General features: G+C 45.2%; 1 protein-coding gene across 1 annotated transcript in view; it reads left to right on the top strand.

The window, feature by feature from the left end:
* AK1 (adenylate kinase 1) overlaps positions 1 to 16,366 on the top strand; it is an 83,413-nt gene that overhangs the window by 14,416 nt on the left and 52,631 nt on the right. The window contains exons 3-8 of the mRNA XM_088453372.1: positions 846 to 1,010; positions 1,133 to 1,305; positions 5,691 to 5,804; positions 5,900 to 6,091; positions 6,671 to 6,764; positions 6,869 to 6,945. Coding sequence (XP_088309498.1) covers positions 846 to 1,010; positions 1,133 to 1,305; positions 5,691 to 5,804; positions 5,900 to 6,091; positions 6,671 to 6,764; positions 6,869 to 6,945 — 815 coding nt within the window. The remainder of the gene's footprint in view (positions 1 to 845; positions 1,011 to 1,132; positions 1,306 to 5,690; positions 5,805 to 5,899; positions 6,092 to 6,670; positions 6,765 to 6,868; positions 6,946 to 16,366) is intronic.

Below are 16,366 nucleotides of genomic sequence, written 5' to 3'. Positions count from 1 at the left end.
CCCGCTCCCTTACTCTGTACTTTCTGACCGTCCATCCCATTCCCTTACTCCGTACTTTCTGGCTGTCCATCCCGCGCTCCCTTTCTCTGTACTTTCTGACTGTCATCCCGCGCTCCCTTACTCTGTACTTTCTGGCTGTCCATCTTGCTCGCATGCTCTGTACTTACTGATTGTCCACCCCGCGCTCCCTTTCTTTGTATTTTCTGGCTGTACATCCCGATCCCATACTCTGTACTTTCTGGCCGTCCATCCCGCTCCCTTACTCTGTACTTTCTGGCCGTCCATCCCGCTCCCTTGCTCTGTTCTTTCTGACTGTGCTCCCTTACTCTGTACTTTCTGGCTGTCCATCCCGCGCTCCCTTACTCTGTACTTTCTGGCTGTCCATCCCGCGCTCCCTTACTCTGTACGTTCTGGCTGTCATCCCGCACTCCCTTACTCTGTACTTTCTGGCTGTCCATCCCGCGCTCCCTTACTGAGTACTTTCTGGCTGTCCATCCTGTTCTCCCTTACTCTGTACTTTCTGGCTGTCCATCCCACGCTCCCTTACTGAGTACTTTCTGACTGTCCATCCTGTGCTCCCTTACGGAGTACTTTCTGGCTCTCCATCCCACGCTCCCTTGCTCTGTACTTTCTGGCTGTCCATCCCACTCCCTTACTCTGTACTTTCTGGCTGTCCATTCCGCGCTCCCTTACTGAGTACTTTCTGGCTGTCATCCCGCGCTCCCTTACTGAGTACTTTCTGGCTGTCATCCCGCGCTCCTTTACTTTGTAGCACTCTTTCGTCACAAAGGTTTTATTATACACAATCCATACATTTGTTACTAAATAAAATTTTCTGTTTCTAGAGGTGTCCAAGCCCTCGCATATGCCTCGCTATGAGCGTCTGCCTCCTATCCAGTCCCAGTTCTCCATCGACAGTGACTCAGACATGACAGAATCTACAGGACTTATTCAGGAGTATGACGTCTTTGATCCCAATAGAGAGAGACCTAAAATCATTTTTGTCATTGGTGAGATGCTGCATTCCAAGGAGGGGGGAGGGGGAAGGGGAGGGGGGGTCTGGCATCATTTATCAATTAGTTTTGCAGAAGAGACTTTTCTAACGATGGGATATTTTTCACTTCTGTCCCAGGTGGTCCAGGCAGTGGGAAGGGGACTCAGAGCACAAAGATGGCGTCCCATTTTGAGTTTGTCTGTATTTCTGTTGGAGATCTCCTACGCAAACAGCTTATTCACCATGCCAGCAGTGACCGCAAGTGGGAACTAATAGCGCAGATTATTTCTAAAGGAGAACTAGCTCCCCCGGTATGTGTGATTATTTTTCAGGTTGCTATTCACATATCCATCCCCAAGTTGCTGACGTTTCATGTAAGCAAATTTTAAGTTTTGTGAATTCTGCTAATGGCCCCCATACATGGTGCGATATAGCAGCCGATCCGACAGATTGGAATGATATCGCTGCTATTTCGTTCCGTGTGTGGCTATGATATCGGCCAGTGCGCGCTCCTGTGGGATCGTACATCGCTCCTTTACATGCTGCACAAGAGATCTGGTGATGCCATGTACGATCCCATGCAGCGCTATGGGTGGCTCCCACCGTGAAGCATTAAAGTGGAGGTGTGATGGTGCGTGGATACTTTGCTAGTGACGCTATTGGCGATTTCTTTATAATCAAAGGTACACTTAACCAGCATGACTTTTACAGCATTCTGCAGCAATGCATTATCCCATCTGTTTAGCGCTCAGTTATTTTGTTGTCCCAAAAACTCACCTGCAGGCTGTGTAAGAACTATTTCACAAAGAGGGAAAGTGATGGAGTGCTGCATCACATGACCAAACTCTCGCAGTCACATGACCTATACCCTATAGAGATGGTTTGGGGTGAGTTGGACCTGAGAGAATGGAGGAAAAGCAGCCAATGGGTGCTCAGCATATAATGGGAACTCCTTCTGGACTGTTGGAAAAGCATTTGGGTGGCTAGCTCATGGTTGAGAGATGACTTTATTCTTCTAAATTGTGGAAAATAGTAAAAACAATAAAGTAAAACACTCCTATGAGAGGGTGTGTCCAAACTTCTGACTGGTACGGTATATTTTGTGTATCCTAGCATGTGTATTAGTGTGTGCATTCATTATAACCAATGTTGAGCTAGTTTGCCCCAGTGGAAAGAGTAACGTCTTTAGATTTGCCCAAGCGCTCAGTGATGTTTGTTTTAATTTGTTGCACAAAAGACATAACATACAACTTAAGCTGGGTGCACACAATACGATATTGCGTATAGTGTACCACCCGATTGCGCGTGTAAAACGGTCGTGTACAGCAGATGGGACGTTGCGATGAAGGATGTGGTTACTGTTATATGCAGCATGTAATGACACATGGCGCCATCATACGCCGGATTGCGCAGTGTGTACGGCGCACACGATATATCATTACATTACATCGCACCGTCGTTGGGTATACACATCGTTTAGTGTGTACCCACCTTTAGTCGCACATTTTGTGAGAATTAAGCAACGCACACTGGCCCTCATTCAGAGCCGCTCGTTAGCGGCAGTACGCTCGTTCCGAGCGATGTTCGCACATCTGCGCATGCGTACGGTTTTTAGTACGCATGCGCGAACCAGTCAGTGTGGCCGAAAATCGTTGGTACACAATATAGCGAGGGCCTGCTATTTTGAGTGACAGAATGAGGCGTATGTGGGTGGTAACAGGGGAAGGTGCTTGAAAATGGGGAGTGGAGATCAGAACGCAGGCGTGCTTAAAGGTCAAAACGGGCGTTTTATGGGTGTGTATATTTAAAACAGCAGCGTCATTGACCACGTCACTGGGTTTTTTTATAGCCAGAACTGCACGCAAATTTGTGGTAGCAAACACCAACCACAAGAATAGCGAGCAGTTCATACGCTGGTCGATGTACTCGATTAATCTAATAAATAGCGGACATGACGTAGGATGCGAGCGGCCAGGGGGCGTTTTTAAGAGATAAACGAGCGTATGTTTTGCACGCTCGTTCAGACTTAGAGGTGGGAACAGACAGCAATGTGCGTACGGATCATTTGAATAGCCACCCCTTGTTTTTAAACGAACGACCGCAAATAGCGAACGGCTCTGAATCAGGCCCACTGCATGTTACAAATACACCCATAGCAAAATAAAGCTCATTGCACCTGATCAGGGTGCAATGAAAATAAAAAAAAAACATTCATGTCTATTAAAGTTAGTACATAAATATACCTGGAGTTGGCTCCTAAGGAAGAAATAGGGGGAGAACCGAAGGGTGTCTCCTAAGGTGGGTAACAATGGAAAGGAGAGACAATAGAAATATAGGCAGGAATACAACACAGACATATAAAAATGGGATGTAGTTAATTTACTGGAGACCGTGATGCCAGAATCCGATTCGGGACTAAAGATAGGCGTAGTTTTCCCGACGCCTATCTTTAGCCCGACGACGAAATCCCGACAGCCTGCATCCCGAACGAAGGTAAGCTCTTGGCTGCTGGTGGGGGGGGGGGGTTAGTTTTGGGGGCCCCAGGGAGAGATTAGGGTTAGGCACCCATCCCCAAGAAGGGTTAGGCTACGTATAGGGGGAGGTTAGGGTTAGGCACCCCCGGGATGAGGTTAGGGTTAGGCACCCCCAGGAGGAGGTTAGGATTAGGCACCACCGGGAGGAGGTTAGGATTAAGCACCACCGGGGGGGAGGATAGGGTTAGGCATCACTAAGGGAGGCTTTAGGTTAGAGGGGGGAGAGGGGTAGGATTAGCCTACTTACCACCCCTGTTGGCATCTTCATCCTTCGGGCTGTACAGCCGCTGGGACTTCATACCCATTCCATATAAAATATGTGTCAATACGACTGTGAGCTCTGTGTAGCACCGAACTATCTATCACAAGAATTTATATCGGCTTACGTCACAGACTTTTTAAAAGCTATCAAAAGTTTCCATAGATACTATTCAGCTCCCCTGGTTGTGCTGGAAGCTCTACGTCTGTTGTTGGTTTCTGCCATTTGCTCATCATAAATCTTTTTGATAAGTCACTTAATTGATTTACACTAATTGTGTTTTGCACTTTGGTTGTTCTGTTACTGACCTTGCAATATGATAAATAATGGATACTTTTTTTTTCCAAGAGGTTTTATTATACAGCATTAATAGACAAATCTGTTTAGAATAAAAAGGTTTACATTTCTCAAAATACTTTTTTTATGCAGGTAGTTTTTATTGAGTTTAAAGTAACATAGGATAAACATAAGTGTGCAATCACCAGGGATGGGCAGTCAGGGTAGACAGAGCCTCCCTTGTCATTCTTCTGAGATTTGTTATAAAAATTATTAGAATAATACAAAGAAGATATTTTTAACCTATAAACATCTTGTTTGTTTATTGTAATCATTTTTATAGTTAACACTCACCAGCTTTGTGGAGCTCCTTGCGACTGCAGGGACACGAGCGATGAGGCAGCAACAGCTCAGCCTCGCTTCTATATAGTCAGACACTGCTTGCAGACCTGGGGGCTGGGCCAAACAACGGGCAGTAAGCTGCACAGAAAGAAAGCTATTAGAGGCATGCCTCTGAGTGTGGGAGGCGTGTCTTGAGCACTGATGGACACCTTGGATATGTCATGTGACCAGGAAGTGCACTACAATGTTTAGAGATTGGAACTCAGTCAGCAGCAGCAAGAGAAGACATAGTGATGCAGGTAGGAGAATCAATGGACACTGGGACCAAGCTCATATCTGATCCCATAGTTACTCTACAAATGTTACATACTTTCTCTGCAAATCCCGTATTCTTTTGTGAAATCTAGGTGTGCCAGTGCATTTCAACGGCGTTGCAGGGGCGTGCATAAATTAGCCACTGCGATCCCATACGCAGCCTAAGGCCTCATAGCATGCTCTGAAGTAAGCAATTCCTGAGTAAGGTCTGACCTGCCTTAACTCTGCGTATGGGTCCGATGGTAATCGATTGTACCGATGTTTTCACAGTCTTGCTAACCATTACGGATGTGCATGTACGGTAAAGTGGGTGTCCCTATGTAGTGCTGTCGCAATAGATTAGCATGCAATCGCACTGAACTGCGTGTGTACGCTATATTGCGTACCGTAATGAATCAGGCCCTATGTCTACGTATAGAGCATTACCCACTACATTACCATGTTTAGCATTGCTCCTCGCAGTGCATGTGGAGGCACTTAGTGAACGTGTGTTGAGAAGCATTGCTCCTCACAGAGACTAGAAGGATGTGTTAGTGATTATATCTATATTACCACTTGTAGCAATGCTCCCGCATTGTAGGAGGGGGCACTTAGCATGTGTTGTGTAGCATTACTTTAGGAAATGGCACTTAGTATGTCTTGTATAGCAGTGCAGTGCTCCTCACACTCTAGAAGGAGTGTCCCATGCCTACGTGTAAGATATTCTCACCGGTCAGCAGCAGCAAATTGTTCCTTTTTTATTTCGGCTTTTTGGAGTTCTTTGGACTACGGGCCTTAAAGGCAGATGTCACATGATCATGATGCACTTGTGTGATAATTACAGGCTGATGAGTGATGGGAGATTAAACCTGATGATCACTAAGGCATATGCACAGATGGAGAGGGTCTGTGACAGCGGACACCAGTGTCCCTGCGTTCTCCGCGAATGACACTTGACCAGATTTTGTTGTTGTCATCACCTTTTCTTCAGGAAACAACAATTGAGGAACTAAAACAACAATTTATCAACCATCAGGATGCTCGTGGCTTTGTGGTTGATGGATTCCCGAGGGACATCGGACAGGCATTCACATTTGAAGAGCAGGTAAAGGCATCGTCAGAACCCATCCTTTTATGTTAGGCTGTTTGGCTGCTACAGAACAAAGAAAAACAGTTAGCAATGCGTCTGTGTCCCTGCAGATTGGTACCCCAGATCTGGTCATCTTCTTGTCCTGCTCAAGCCAACGTCTACGTCAGCGCTTGGAGAGACGTTCTGCCCAGCAGGGACGGCCTGATGATAATGCTCGTGCCATTGACAGGAGACTGGAGACCTTTAAACAGAACCTTCCTCTGATTGTCAAGTATTACCAGGACAAGGGGCTCATAGCCAGGGTGAGCGTTGCTTTTGGGTGGGAAGCAGGTACTAAAGATGTCCTACAGAACCTGACATTAGGAAGATGTGGCATTGCTAAGGCTCTAAATAATTATATCATTTCAGCTGCAACCTACATCTCAAGTATTTATTAATGAAACTTAATGGAAGGACCAGTTTGACTAATACCATTGTGGTCCAATAGACACATCTTAAGCACTCATTGGATCCTACACCTTAAACACTGGTAAAGATCCCCCCATTGTATGAACATTGTTATCACACACTAATGGCCTGATTTTGAGTCACACACAATGCTGATATCAAATGGTCGGTTTAAGTAAAAATCGCACAGCGCCTGTGTCCCATGGTACAGTAAGTACGCACAGGGTTACAGTTGCGATTGGGATGTGTGGTCACAAGAGTGTATGGCAAATGTATTTGGCTTACCTGGCCATGACTGAGAGGTGGCGTCTTATGGGCGTGTTAACGCAGACACTTAATTGCTTACAATTGGAGGCCATACTACATACTGTCTACCTTGTGGTTGTGATCTGAATTCATCCTGCTAACACAAACACTGTCCATTGTATCCCCAGTTTGATGCAGACAGGGAGGAGAACTGCATCTTTGAGGACATATGCTGCGCTGTACAAGGTCTTCTCTTCCCAGATGGGTTAGGAGGATTGGAAGGTGAGTAAGCTGCAGATCCCACCTTGTTCTTAATTTGCCACCTCTTGTTCCCCACATTCTTCCCCTTGCGTCCTTCTTTCTGTGACTCTCACTCTCTGCTGCAGATTTCTGTCCACAAGGTTTCCGCGCCTCTTGTTCTGAAGACCCCACACAGACCAGGGACGTGGAGCTGAAAGAACAGGTAACTGCCATTTATCAGAGGGTACTTACTGCCTTAATGCAAGTTAGTCTGTACAGTATGGCTGGCTGTTTGCTACACAATATATATATATATATATATATATATATATAGATATATGTTTTATGTAAGGGTGACAATAGAATACAATTACACTAACGACAGTTCATAATATTGTAATTTACATTCATTTGTTACTAAGGTTTCCTTTATATAGTAATATATTATTGTAGGGAGCATTGTATTTTCTTAATATACGTAGCAAAGTTCCTATACAATATAATATAATGAATCATATGATGTATGAAAATATAGGGCCGCAGAAGCCTCTGGAACGGGTCTCACCAACTCCAGCATTTTAACTGCAGAAGACAGATTTTGCTCGCACCCTATGGAGGTGCGAATAGAATCTGCCCACCCTAAGGCGCCGATATAGGCGCCACACCATCAGCAGCTCGCGGCTAATTAAATCTGCCCCATAATGTAAATAATAGAAAAAGGAGGAACAGCGCTAATGAACCTGGTGTTTATGTATACCATAAATCACGATTTGTAAACCAATTAAACCGCTGTATAACAAGTGTAAAGGTAGATCTAAGGTATCAACATACAATAAATATACATATGATAAATGACTCCACATACGGGTATGTAAAGCCACTCTTTTGGACACTGGGGACCATGCTACTGAGGACGTTATGGGCTTTTCCACGGCGAAACGCGTTTAGCACCCCACGCCAGGCACCGACTACTGCACCATTGTTCAACTCACTTGTTCATTCCGGACCGGAACCATCTACCTATCTCCAGACATTGATTTCATGCAGTCATCTCTGCATTTCTATCAGGACGTGACTAATTAAATCAGGACTGGTAAAATACACAAAAGCTGGATAATATCCTGGATCCATTTACTGAGGCAAGTGACTGTCATTATATTATGTTGTTTGACACTTGAATTGAGACTTTTAACAGATGCTCACCTTACTATTCTCAATATTTCATGAACTCATCACTCATCTATCTTTTAATATTATTATTATTTTCTGGATTAACCCTGATTGAATTTACATTTGATCTATGCCTTTTTTAATTATTATTTATTTCCTACGAATTGCAGTAATAAATAGCTATTGTCCTTTTAACCAAGCCGTATAGAGTCATATATATATGCATATTTATTGTATGCTTATACCTTAGATCTAGCTTTACACTTGTTATACAACGGTTTAATCGGTTTACAAACCGTGATTTATGGTATACATAAACACCATGTTCATTAGCGCTGTTCCTCCTTTTTCTCTATTTTTTTTTATATATTGGGAGTTTGACACCCTCCGCTTGTACAAGCTGCTCAGCGCCAAATTGATCTCTTTTTTTTCTTATTTTGTTTTCCATCATGTAAATAACATTAAAGAAAAAAATTCACACAATTATTTATGGTAAATTGTATGAGATTGAATAATTAAAGAGCACCGGAGACATACTTAGGTAAACCTTTGCTATATAATTTACCAACTTTATTTTTAGTTCAGTGTTTTGTGCAAATAGGTTGTGCCAATTAAATGTTTGAGCTCTGTATGGTAATAATATTCACAAAAAGAAATGTGCGCTATGCATAAACAGTAACACATAACATCCAATCAATCATCGCTTTACGATGCTACACTCAATAACTGATTGTTATAATCTGATTGGTTGACAGGGTAACAGGGCATTTTCCCACATCCCATGTTATTGTATGAGCTGCTTAGTGTGACTTTACTGCTTTGTGCACAGAGCAATAACACTTGAAAAAGAGTGCGCCACAACAGTTATAGATTTTTGAATTACAATACAATTGGGAACATACTTACCCTCATAGCCCAAGTTTGTCAATTGGATAAATTACCAGGATTAATCACCCATTCACCCCATAATGTCCGGTACTAATTATAGCTACAGATATTATTTTGCTTACTCATCCTTACTGTAAAGGATTGCCTTTCCATGACCCCTTGTTCTTTATGTGATCCTTGGCTTAAAATGTTCGTTAGACAAATCTTTGCGTAGGACTGGAATACAGTTATAAATATTAATGACGCCACCTCTTAAGTGCCTTTTCTCTAGAGTAAACAAACCTAGTTTTCTTGTACGCTCTATATAATTTAATGCATCAAATTTCCTTTATTAATGAGATTACCCGCCACTGAAACTTCTCTAGTGCTTCTAAGTCCTTCTTACAGTCTAGTGCACAAAATATTTGAACTGTCTTCCATTCTATTCCAAATTTCAGTGTGCGCGCTTAGCGCCCCGGGGGGCGATTATCACTCCTAAAGGAGTCAGATCGGATGACTGTACTTGACCTGCTGCATAACATTCTGTCATGAACAATGAGCTGATATCGCACACGCATGTGTGTGTGTGCGCATTAATGATCATCTGTCCGACATGATAGTTCAGGACAGGTAATCAGTGTGTTCACTAGATATTGAATTCTCTCAAGAGCGTTTAATTATTGAGAAAATCATATAATTGGTCACGAGTGAAATTGTTTAGGTGTGTACTTAGCGTAAGGGTCTTTGAGTATGAGAGATCCAGAGCAGTATGGATATCACTGAGACATTAGTGGCTACAAAATCAATCTCAACCCAACTTCTGGGCCTTCTATGGGAGTTAGGGGTCTATTTACTAAGCAGTGTAAGGAGACAGAGTGAAAAGTGATAAGAAGTGATAAGGTGCCAGCCAATCAGCTCCCAACTGTCATCTCACAGGCTGTGTTTGAAAAATGACAGTTGGGAGCTGATTGGCTGGCACCTTATCACTTTCTTATCACTTTATCAAGCTGTGTAGACAGAGGTTGTCACGGCTGCCAACACTTGAGACTCCTGGAGGGAGGCAGGCCTACTAGGCACAATAAACTGGGGTGGTCTTAGGAATGACCTTTCCATGAAACTCAGTAGCACAGGATAAAAGTAAAATAGAATTTATTCACATATGAATTATAAACAGCAAGGTCTCAAATAAAGTCTCAAGCAGCACAGAGGTTCACATATGCAATAATATGTATATGAGAGAATCCCCAAATATATATAAGCAGTCTTTAGAATGTAGGAACTAACGTGGTAGGGAACCCCGAGTCCAGAATGAGGCTAACACCTCAGGATGACATAAAAGACCTTTGCCAGGGTAGAACCCTGTAGTAATGGAAATCCGGAGCAGAGCAGGCCCTGCAGAATAATATGGTTCTGGGACAGGACCGAGCCCTGCGGTGCAGTCAGAGATGATGCAAACTTGAGCCTTGTGGAGTAGTGAAGTCGGAGCAGGGTTAAGCCCTGTAAGACGATGAGATTCCAGGACAGGGTTGAGCCCTGCAGCGTGGCTAGAGTTCGGAGCAGGGTTGAGCCCCATGACGCGGAGAAGATTGTAGCGGGGTTGAGCCCCGTGATGCGGAGAAGATTGTAGCGGGGTTGAGCCCCGTGATGCGGAGAAGATTGTAGCGGGGTTGAGCCCCGTGATGCGGAGAAGATTGTAGCGGAGTTGAGCCCCGGGACGCAGAGAAGATTGTAGCGGGGTTGAGCCCCGTGACGCGGAGAAGATTGTAGCGGGGTTGAGCCCCGTGATGCGGAGAAGATTGTAGCGGGGTTGAGCCCCGTGATGCGGAGAAGATTGTAGCAGGGTTGGGACCTGTAGTGTGGCTAGGGTTCGGAGCGGGATTGAGCCCCGTGATGCAAAGGTGACACTGTAATGGTGCAGTTGACAACTGTAACAAGGATGAGTTCAATATCCACAGGAACGGAAAGACAACAGGCAAAGTAAATAGTGCAGCAAAATGGTGAAAGTGCAGTGATGGAGCAATCAGCAATATTTAGGCAATAGGAATGCTGGGCCCTGTAGTGCAGCGGGTGACTGACATCAGAAGTTCATCTTGAATACAACAAAGTCCACAGCAATCCACAGGCACAGCGGGGATCTGGCAGGAGTCCAAGAAAAGACCTGAAAGCAACGTTGCACAGACACTGACACACAGTTAGTAACAGGCTTTATACTAGAGGTCTGTGATCCATAGGAAGTTTCAGAAAATGTGACCCAAATGGAATCAGGTTTGAAATAATGAGCAATCTAGGAATCCCACAACCTGACGTCACCTGGGAAACAGATGATCACTTTAACACTCTATCCCCTGAATGAGAAGCATGCCAGCAAGCAGGATAGCTCCTCCAACGACCACAATGGAACTTTGGCAAAGTAGTCTATCTTTATGTACTGAAATAGTCGCAGTCCTGACAGTGGTCTTTTTACCAAGTGGGTCTATGTAAATTGCTCATGTGCATTCTGTATCGCTTTTCAGACCAGATCAATTTAAAGGATGATAGCTGTAATGGCCCCTACATGATATCTTTAACGATTTGGTCGATTCTGAAACATCGAAACGACAAATCATTAAAAATGTGTAGTGTGTATGCACTACATCGTGTAGTGGGCGCTCCCTTGAGGTCGTCAGCCTTCTCGCCTGATCTTATGTGCAGTATGTAATATCAGGCAATGCGGCTGACGATCCCATGCAGCACCATGCAGGGGGAGGGAGGGGAGGCGGCATATCAGCCGGTCGGGCACCAGATCGCCCAGTGTGTACAGACCACACGATATGTTAGCTCGTCGGCACTGGGATCGTCGGTGACATCGCTGGGTACACACATCATTTAGTATGTACCCATCTTAAGAGTCCGAATGGTCTAAGGAAAATTGACACCAGAAGGGACTGAAATAGGTATACATGGACGGGGATGTAGTTACCATCCCAGCTGTTGGGATACAGGTGCCAGAATCCCGACCTCCGGCATCCCGACGGTAAGTATTAGAGTTAGGTGGAGGGTTAAGTTTAGGGTTTAGACACTAGGGGGAGTGTTAGGGTTAGGCAGAGGGGGCGGGTTAGGGTTAGGCAGGGGGGGAGGGTTAGAGTTAGACTGCAGGGTGGAGGGTTAGTGGATAGGATTAAGATGCTTACCTAGTTGGTTCGGGATTCTGGCTGTCGGGATGCCACTGTCGGTATTCTGACTTCTGGGATCGGAAGAAAAGGTTCTCTACCATACTTACCGACTTTTCTTGAAGCCTTTCCCGGGAGCAGCCAGAGAGGAGCTCCTGCTCTTAGCGTCGGTGGGCGGGGCCAGACTACATACGTCAATAGGCCCCGCCACCTTTACAGGGAAATCCCGCAATTTGCAGGTCTGTGAGGAGGGGGCGGGGCTAAATGACGCAATTCGCTACATTTAGCTCCACCTCCACCCTAGGGACCCGAATATTTACTAGGAAGTGGGTGGGATGCGAGAGATCTGCCTACTCTTTCGGGGGTGTGGGGGTTGCCTGAAAAATCGCGAGCCTCCCGCGATTCCCAGGAGAGTAGGCAATTATGATCTCAACCCATGAAATGAGGTACAAGTTCCATCATGCCAGATTGCGGAGACTCACACAAGAAGTTTGCAGCATACAGCTAGTTCTTTCTCCACTTATGGGCCATTGCCAAGGGGTACGAGAGCAGAGGTGAGCCCATTAACCAGCACCAGGGGTAAAGAGCCACCAAGAGTAAAGAGACACAAACCCTTAGTAAAGCTGCCTATTCACGAGCATACATGCTGCTCCGTCATAGGCCTTCTAGGCACCTGACACCGACACCAGGAACTGAAGCTTTTGCAGAGTTTGTGATATGAATTAGGTCTACAGTGCCCTGAATATATGTCACCCTTAGGTTCAGTTATGTGGTGGGGGACAGGGCTGCGCTTCATTTTGTCCACATATTTTTTGACTGGCAGCCATTAGCTCTGGTTTTGCCTCTCACACTGACTAACAATCACTTTATTTGGTACTGGACCATCAACCTGAGCCACCCCTGCAAGCAGTGGCGTTTCTAGAGAGGAGGGGGCCCGTGCGCAGTCTCCGACACGGCCCCCTCCTCCTGGCGACCGGCAGTGCACTGAGCTGTGTGCGGCCAGCGCTGGAGTTATAGACTCTGGGCACTAGAGTGTGCCCAGAGTCTATAGTGTATGCACAGGTAACCGGGAAAATGGCCATTTTCCCTGTACTGCGCATGCGCAAACGACGGGAAAATGGCCACGGCGGCCATTTTCCAGTCGTTTTATAGCGCCGGACGCCCGCGCCGACGTGGGACTCCGGAGAGGTAAGTATTATTATGGGTGCAGGGTGTGCGGTGCGGGTCCCCCCACCTTTTTCCAATGACACCACAATTTGTCCTCCAACCAGTGTAAATGGGAAGAGGAGTAACGTTGTCTTCCAAGGTGAAGTTTCTCACGTGATTGGCAACATTATTTTAAAATTAAAATATTTATAATTATTATTAACCTTTATTTATCTGGCGACACAAGTGTTACGCAGCGTCCTACTAAGTAAACAAACAAATGAGCACGCAAGAAAACAGTTATTAACGGTACTAACAATGCTGTACAAGGTTTATAAATATTGCTGTATTAGCGACAGGAGCGTTTCTAGAGAGGAGGGGGCCCATATGCAGTCTTCAACATGGCCCCCTCCTCTCTGTCTGGCGGCCGGCAGCGCACTGAGCTGTGCGCGGCCAGCGCCGGAGTTATAGACTCTGGGCACTAGAGTGCTCCCATAGTCTATAGAGTATGCGCAGGTCAATGGGAAAATAGCGCTGCGACCATTTTCCAGTCGTTTTTACAGCACCGGGCCCCGCGCCAACGTGGGACTCCGGAGAGGTAAGTAATAGTATGGGTGCAGGGTGTGCGGTTCGGGGCCCCACTGACCCCAGGGGCCTGTGTTCCCTGCACACCCTGCACCCATTATAGATACACCCCTGCCTGCAAGTGCCCTGGGGCACCCCAGGGTGCCACGGCACACAGTTTGGGAACCACTGTATTAGCAAGTATTTTAGCATTTCATATTGATGTTTAAAAGGGAGATACAGTATGAGTTAAGTTGCTGATAGATTTGGGCCTTTGCCCAGTTTGAAGATATCTAACCCTACTGGCTGCAATGTTAAAAATACAGCTATACAGATAGCTATTTTTTTTATTTATATAGATACTGGGTATTTCAAGGAATGTGATTGCCATTTAGATTTGTATGCGTGAGTGTGTGTGCATTTGCTGTTAGATACATTAAGCTACAGCTTCTGGTTTATGTGTGTTTCTCTTGTAATTAGAAAGCTGTAAGTATGGATTTCTTTGGGAAGATTAGTGAGGGACTTGTGAGGCTACGACAAGGAGAACAGCATGTTGTCTGCATATAGCCCCAGCTTATTCTCCTGAGAGGCCTCAATGATTCTGTTTTCTCTTATTCTATCTGTTAGCAGTTAAATCATATGGTTGAATACCAGGAGAAACAAGAGGCAACCAAGCCTAGTGCCACTGCTAATCGGTAAGGAAGCAGAGGTGATTCCATTAACTTGCAGAGAGGCCACAGATTTTGAGTAAATAGCTACCACCCCCTTAATAAAGTTGCCGTGAAGACCTATGTGGGCCAGAACCCTGTTCATGAATGGTCATAATGCTCTTTTGAAGGCCTTCTCAGAAGTCGATGACCCACTCGGGGATTGAAATCTTTGCAATGTGAATTAGGTCTCTGAATATGATCCAATACTTGCAGCCTGGGGATGAATCTGACGTGATCTGGGTGGACCACAAATGGAGTGATGTTAGCGAGTATTTTAGCAAATAACCGAAGATCAATTGTGAAAATAAGATATAGGTCTTCTCGTTTCTGCAAGCACTGTGGCCTTTACCCAGTTTGGAGATATCTAACACTGTTGAAGAGCGAGCCCTAAAGGAATGAGTTAAATAGCCTCATTAACAGTCTTTTATTATTACTATTAGGCGGCTCCGATTCTGCAGCTCTTCAAAGATAATCAATAATTTGTGTGACCTCCTCTTCTGTGATATCTTTGTTCAAGAATACTAGTGGAGATCTGGTAAAGCACAGGAGCTTACAGGAGGTTAGTTGGCGGTCTATGCTGGAACTGGAAAGGCTGGCGGATGCGTGTGAGGGCATTAGATTATAAGGGCCCTCACAACACTCTCACTACCTGACGGATATCTTTTAAAGATCATATGTTAATATATTTGTCATAGTTTGCTTAAAGGATGTGACTGCAGATTAGTTTGTTGGCTAGGAGGGAATCCGATTCCCCCGCCCCCACACACACACATACACACATGCATGTTGCCAAACACTGTGCCAGACATTTTATAGCATTTGCCTGGTTTAACCGGATGAATTTGGTTGAGTTGACTAGAGAGCTGGATGTCCAGTATGTCGCACAGAATGTGGTGGATAAAGGAATACTGCTAAGGTTTTGGAATCTGATGTTGACCCTGGGCCCATGGTAGGTAATCCCTACGCTGTATTTTTATCAAGAGAAATTTTCTGCTGCCCATGCATACTGGTGACTGTACACACTACACTTGCTACTTCTGCAACATATGAAGTCTGCTGTTGTTAAGTCTGCACGTGCAAGGACACTTGTCTGCTGATTCACCCCGAGGTCTGGGGAGGTTTTCTCTGTCCTCACCCATGAGCATTACTGTGAGCCATCTTCCTCTCTGAGTGGCTGCTAATCTATTTTTTGCTATCATCATGTCACAACCAAATCACATTGGCCTCAGTAGATGGCTATTAACCTCCAGTCCTCTAAAATCAGTATAGACTGTAATGTCACATAGTACAGCTAACATGCATAACATAACTGGCTAAGCAGATCTATGGCACAGTTGAAGCTTAGAACTCACCATCGGATGCTGTACCAGGTTGAGCATATGTAATGATGACTGTCTGGGACCATGTGAAAATGGCTGCTTACAGCTCCTTTGGCCCAGAATGCATTGCTAGACTGCTATGGAATGTTAAGAAGGACAAAATAGATCAGATTTAAACTGCTGCTGTCCTGACCACTAGGTGGGGCTGCTAATATGAAATAGTGTAACGTAACAAACCCTATGCTGAAGGCATGACACCTACCCTGTATTTTTATCAAGAGAAATTTTCTACTGCCCATGCATACTGGTGACTGTACACACTACACTTGCTACTTCTGCAACATATGAAGTCTGCTGTTGTTAAGTCTGCACGTGCAAGGACACCTGTCTGCTGATTCCCCCGAGTTCTGGGGAGGTTTTCTGTGTCCTCTCCCATGAGCATTACTGTGAGCCATCTTCCTCTCTGAGTGGCTGCTAATCTATTTTTTGCTATCATCATGTCACAACCAAATCACATTGGCCTCAGTAGATGGCTGTGCACCTCCAGACCTCTAAAATCAGATTATATGACGTGCTTTGGTGTTGGTACTCTGCAGACCCCAGGGAGTAGCAGCAGCAGTGACTTCTGTCTTCATATCTACTTGTCTGCCTGACCTTCTGAGCCCAGAGCTCCCTGCTGATGACGCTGCAGCCAGATCAAACACTAAGGAGAGAGTCTA

The sequence above is a fragment of the Taudactylus pleione genome, unplaced genomic scaffold (assembly GCF_031769625.1).
Source record: "Taudactylus pleione unplaced genomic scaffold, aTauple2 ptg000579l, whole genome shotgun sequence".
Lineage (NCBI taxonomy): Eukaryota > Metazoa > Chordata > Amphibia > Anura > Myobatrachidae > Taudactylus > Taudactylus pleione.
The sequence above is the reverse complement of the archived record's forward strand: the minus strand, read 5'-3'. Positions and strand labels throughout refer to the sequence as shown.